The 6,380-nt window shown below is 37.6% G+C and overlaps 1 protein-coding gene across 1 annotated transcript; it reads right to left on the reverse strand.

The window, feature by feature from the left end:
* Positions 1 to 930: 930 nt before the first annotated feature.
* LOC137781728 (membrane-spanning 4-domains subfamily A member 4A) lies at positions 931 to 3,152 on the reverse strand. The gene is made up of 7 exons (XM_068570664.1): positions 3,067 to 3,152; positions 2,813 to 2,978; positions 2,587 to 2,685; positions 2,256 to 2,312; positions 1,633 to 1,746; positions 1,413 to 1,529; positions 931 to 1,328 (listed from the first exon to the last, which is right to left on the reverse strand). The coding sequence occupies exons 2-7, from the start codon at positions 2,972 to 2,974 to the stop codon at positions 1,299 to 1,301; spliced, it is 579 nt and encodes a 192-aa protein (XP_068426765.1). The 5' UTR covers positions 2,975 to 2,978; positions 3,067 to 3,152; the 3' UTR covers positions 931 to 1,298.
* Between the last annotated feature and the right edge of the window lie 3,228 nt (positions 3,153 to 6,380).

The raw sequence follows: 6,380 nt of genomic DNA on the forward strand, positions 1-6,380 counted from the left end.
CCATATGGGCACTTTTACTTTTCTTAAGATTCATTGTACGTGTTAATTGTGTTGGTTTAGGAAACAAGTGCAAAGGGATTTGAAAAGTGATTGAACACATAATCTCCCAAAATTAAATTGAGCATGTTGGTCACTTATACAGTAAATAATGATCATAAAGAATGATGAGAAATAAGGTTATAAAACACATGTTTTGTACTTATAGATTTAATGGGGTTAAAGCAAAGGCTGGCAAAAAAAAAAGATTGGCCGAGACTCACTTAGTGTTAAAAAAAGAGGATGGCAGAGGTCTAAAACTGTAAGTAAATACATTCAGAGAATGGGTGGAGACCCAAAGATTGTTGTTTCTCAATCTCTATTAAAACCAGAAAAACCCCAATACAGTTCACATTGGCTCAATCTTTAAAAAAGTACCCGAAAGTAGACGCCTGATTGTTTAAACATATGGTTAAACTACAAGTTATGCCAATGTATGATTGTATCGGAGACTTTAAAGTTATGTTAAATGTGGTGTGTGTCAGGTTCAATAACGTGAACACTGTTCAGGTATACATGTATTTCCTAAAAGTGACTTCAAGTATAGAGTTCACAGTAAATGTTGAATGTATTATATTCCAGATAATTATCAATACTCCTACACTGTTCTGGTCTCTCATAATGAACTATCACAGCTAACATTAGGCCACAGGTCATCTATTTAATTTGTAGTTTGTAGCAAATGCATCGCATCAAAACGTGTTACATTGTTTTTCTTATACCAATTGTAAATGTACTATTTTGGAAATCATTTGCATAATTTTCTAATGTTAAAATCAGTTTATTATTGTTTTAGCTGTATATCTGCAGTTGTTCAAAGTAGGATACGGTGTAGTAGGTTCACAGGAGGACAAAGAAGACTTTCAAACAAAATATGCATCTTTATTTGCCAAAGTCCAAGTTACAAAATGACTCACAGACAATCGAATAAAAACAAACGCTGGTTACAATTGAACAAGTTTGATAATATTAGCCGAACTTCCAGGAGTTGAGAAAAATGTTAAATTTGGAGATCAGAAACACCAAAAACTCTTTTTGTCATTGTTAGCTCTTCTGTCGTAATGGACACACACGTTGATGGGTAATCTATAGCCAAGAGGTGGTTCATTCAAATGCTTGCATATTTTTTTCAGCTACTTCTGAAAGGAAAACAAAAGCTACTTTTACATTATTTGTATGTTGTATATTGAGGGGTATTTGACATGATTGGCTGTTACACTTTTGATACAATAAGGATAAGGCTTGTTGAGCTCCATCACGTCTCAGTCTCCATGTTTCAGCAGTATGATGGGCTGCAGATAAAGAATAGTATTAGTTATGAATAATCATATTCCTCTTACAGTTTATGCAGTTGCTATGTGTGTAAAATGACATACCAAAGTGTTGAAATGTTGTCTGCACACAGCTTTACTCAACCAGTAGATCAAGGAAAGGGCGATTAACTTTTCAAGAACCAGCAGAGTCACAATCAGTCCATTTATTCCTACACGGACCTTTAAAAGTTGAGACAGAGGTGAAATAAATACACTTTGCTTTATGCATCAGAAAGCAACAGACGTTACTCCAGAGGGGATAAATGCTGTATTTTTTTTATACCTGGAGATTTTTCGAGCTCTCTTTTGATAAATTGTGGATCGTGATCAAGCATAAACTAACTGCTGCGATCGACCAGAAGAAGCTGGCGATGTTCAGAGAGAATGACAGCTTTGTCTGGAAGGTGAAAGAGACATAAAGATTGCAGGCATTACTGGAAATCATTAGCTTCAAAAAACACGCTGTGATGATGTTGTGTCTTTTAGATTTCATAAGAACAACATTCTGGAAATTAAAATTTGTTACAATGATTCATTTTTTGTTTTAAAAAGTCGTACTGGATTGCAAAAATAATTGAAAGTTCACTACGCACTTCAAGTCCTTTTTTACTTTGTCACAATGTTTGGGTTATTCATATACATTACATTCAATACATTAGATTGGACGCCATCAGATACTGCTTAACTGAAACGCCTCTCATCTGAAGGCAAGTGCTACGGAGAGGAAGTCACTACTAATGAATGTTTTTTAAGGTATTCTTCCATGCTTTATTTCATATTTAAGAAATAAAGGTTTTGGTAAACAACAGTTGAAACATTATAAATATTACTGTATCCAAAATATTAATATCCATTCAGCACATACCATTATTTTTTCACATGATTTTTCACTACATCTGTACTTACCACGTGCATGTTTGGATACTGTCCCGCTGCATAGGACACGATGCCACAGACCACAAACTAAGATATTCACAAAACATGTCACTTATTTAAGACAAAAATGTAATAGTGAATATTGTGAAGTATCAAAAGAATACAAGACCAGATACATGTTTTTGATTCCATGCAGGGAAATTGAAATGTCACAGAAGCCAAAGGAGAAGAACATGCGGATATTTATACAGTTACCTGTTACACAATAGCAATTAAATAAAAACAACAATGTATTTTTACATAGTTCTCTGTAGTGGTAACATATCTGTGGGAGTTGATTAAATGTGTATTTTGTATTTACCAGAACACTGGGCAGAGTGTACATTGCGTTGAAGTGTTCTGTCTTATTAAAAATCAGGCCGAGCACGAGAATGAACACACCAGCGATGGCTTGGGCTGCCTTGTAAAGAAAGAGAAAAATACTGCATTACATCGCTGCAAGTCAAAGACAGGAATACAGTATAGTATAAAACTATGACATTTTCTATGACGATGACTCCTCTTGTGTCACAAACGACTTCACTTACTCCAAGAGGTTTAGGTTTCCCTTTGACAGCAAAGATCTTGTAGGAATCTTTGTACACACAGTGAAATTTTTCCGGCATCAGTTGACCTTCTCCAGAGTCTCTCAGACTCCCAATTGGAATGGTGATGATCATCGAGTCATCACATACAAACGTCTTCTTCATTCTCCTGTGAACGCGGTTGAAACAAAGAACGTTAAAGCAGCTTTTCTTTTCTCACTGTGGCGGATCTGCTGTTGAGCTTTGCAGTAATTTACCTTTTTTCTTCTTCTTCTATTATCTTGATTCAGACCTGAAATTCTCTGCTTTGTCAAAATGAGCTAGACAAGGAAATGACCTGTCGCATCAATTGCCAATTGTCTTTGTCTCTTTACCCCCTCGACACCCCCTCCCACCCGCCCACCCCGACACACACTTCTCTTTTTCTCACTCACGCACAAAGACACATAAATCGACAACACAAAGTGCTTTAGTGCAGACTAATATGGCAAACGTTTAAATCTGCCGATATAAGGATATTTTGAACTCATTTTGTTTTCATAAATATAAAGAAAAGTGTGTTTTTCTAATTAAAAATGCTGTACCATGACATATCACGTATGGCTGTGAGAGTTTAATGATATTTTAGAGACCACTGGCAGAGTAAGGAAGTAAAGACATGACTTCATCTTTCAAAGTATTGGCAGGGAAGTGAAAATCTCAAGAGTGAGGCACTTGTTTCAGGCGAATACAGAGTGTGAAAAAGATACTTCTCAAGCCACGCAAGGTAAGATATTGAAATGATATTAAAAAAAAATGTAGTTGTACATATGAATATAACATTAATATGCAAGCAACTAAAATACTGCATGTACATGTGTAAGTGGATCGAACGGTTTTTTGTGAATGCTAATTGTGTCATGTAAGAAATACAAAATGTATAATCTGTAAGTATATGAAAATTAGACTGTTGGGGGCTGCAAAAGCCCTGCAATAAACACTAACTTATTTAATATGTTTAGATTTTATGGACACCAATCCTTTAATTGTTTAGGTGTTCAGTTAGTTCCATGATTCTTTTCAAAGCTGTTCTTATTGGTGATATATATATATATATGTATGTAATTAAACTAATAATAATGTAATTGAACAACACAACAACAATGATCTCAAAAATATGAATCATCGCCTCATATTGTCAGCAACAATTAAACCTCTTAACTTTCACAACGTATCGCAGGACTGTTGTCTGGCATTGCCTTCGTGTTTCTACCTTTCTGGTAGAAACACCTTTCTTTCACACAATACCTTTCTTTCACACATTGAAGAACACACAACGAGAAACTCAGAACCATCCTCCCTCCAGGTCGGACAAACGCCATGGCCTGTGCCGACGTGGACATGGACATCCATGGAGATGGTGAGGCGCCACGCAGAGCCGCGCCACGCAGACCCGCGCCGAGAGAGCCGCCCGTGGTGCGACAGTACCAGGCTTTAGAGCTCATGCCGGACAACAAAGGGCCGCTGCATGCCCTGCTGCAGAAACAACCCGCTGTGCTGGGGGTGAGCGACAACACTGCTCAGGATGTCATGCCAGTAGGCAAACCCTTTGAGAAAGTCATACTGTTGAATGATTATTGAGATTATGTCATAAAGATGTTGCCTCAACTTTGAGGTGTTGGTGTTGTACACTAACTCGAGTGCAGTGAATCGGGGTTTGAGAGCTCCTCTTTTTAGACTGAGACTGTAGATGATCCCTGTAGATATGCGTAGTACGTTTGTTTGAATGGAGAGGACTTTAAAAACATGACATAGAAAGATGACACGTAGCAAATGATTGTACCAAACAACAATAAGTCATGACAACTCCTTTACAGTGTTTGTCCTGAACAGTGCAAAGCTAAACACACACGTACACATTGCTAATGGAGCTGCTCATCAGAGGCAGGCGGGGATTAAACTACCAACCCAGACTGACACCAACATGGTGTCATTCTGCTCATCAATCAGTCTTTACAGTCGCAGCCTTTTATATCGTGTGAGTGCATTTCTTCAAAGTTTGTTAGTTGCAACCGTATTGTGTGTAGCCACAGAAAAAGAGCTGTATTGTAATATTCTACTTTGCAAAGACTTTGCATTTTTCTCAGGATAAAGACGTATTGTTGTTCGGTACAGTCATTTGCAGTGTATCATCTTTCTATGTCATGTTTTCAGAGTCTTCTCCATTCAAACAAACATATTATGCATATCTACAGGGATCATATACATTTTGAGACTAAAACAAGGGCATCTCAAACCCAGATTTAGTGTAATCGAGTTAGTGTACAACACTAACACCCCATGGACTGCAGTCCAGGCATCAGTGATTACAATCTTTTACGTATTCCTCCTTGTCACTTTGTTCTAGAAAACACAGTACATGCAAGATATCAGAAAAACACTAGAGGTGTGGTAAAAGAAGAAGCCTATAATAATTCGTACCCATTGCGCAGCTTTGGACAGCAGCAACAGGAAATGCTTGGTTGAGGGTTTTGTGGTATTTTGTGTGCAAAAGCACACAAAATCCTGTCTTTGTAATATTGTGTATATGTGCACAATATTCTCAAAGGTAAAATCCCTGTTGTGTTATATCATAGATAAACATCTATTATCATGATTTGGGTGAAAAAAAATCTCATTTGGGCAACAAGATTGAGATTTCTTTCTGTACAAATGTTACAAAAATGAAGCAATTAGGCTGCATGTGACACACGGACACATACGATGCCGTGAAGTGTCTCTGTGCCCGTCAGTCCCTGCAGGTGGTGAGCGGCCTCTTCAGCGTCGGAGTGGGGATACTTTTTGCAGTAACCCAGGAGATGCAACAATCCTTGTTCACGCTGTTCAGACTTTCCCACCTGACCGGAGCTCTTGTAAGTCTCTGCTCAAATTACTTGCATTACAAAAACTAATACTAACACCGTAAGGTCCTTTAGAATTTGTTAAAACAAATGTTCAAGTGTGAACTTGTCTTCAATGTAGTGACTTTGCATCTTTGTCCTCTGCAGTTCATCATTGCAGGAGTTGTTTCCAACCTGTTGTTCAAATATCCAACATTACTATCTGTAAGTACAACTCCACCCAGGCCCAAGAAACCACTTACAACAATTAGGTAATGAATAAAAAAAGATAATAACGTATGGCTAATGTTCCAGGTGTCCCTCTTGGTCAACGGTGGCTGTATTGTCACAGCTGTAGTTTCAGCTTGTCTGATAAGTGTGGACCTGGCTCACTGGAGTTCAGAAAATGAGCAACATTTGTTGGTAAGACCGTGTAAAGAATAGAGCACAATTTAACACTTGAAACCGCTTATTTAACAATCGATATTACATCCATTTGCTCATATAAAACTAATGCATGTGTAATCATTTGTGTGTTTCTGACAGATGGAAGTGCTGGAACTTTGTGTGTTGGGGCTGGAGGTTTTTCTCTCTGCAATCCTTTGCTTCTGGTTCTTAAAAGAGAAAACACACCAAATCTCCATGATCAGCCCAAACGAAGAAGACATTGGAGAATTGAATACTTCAAATTAACTGCCTGTATATTCGTGTGT

The sequence above is a fragment of the Clinocottus analis genome, unplaced genomic scaffold, assembly GCF_023055335.1.
Source record: "Clinocottus analis isolate CAN_PGR_092001 unplaced genomic scaffold, fCliAna1.0.p SCAF_9, whole genome shotgun sequence".
In the NCBI taxonomy this organism is placed as follows: Eukaryota; Metazoa; Chordata; class Actinopteri; order Perciformes; family Cottidae; genus Clinocottus; species Clinocottus analis.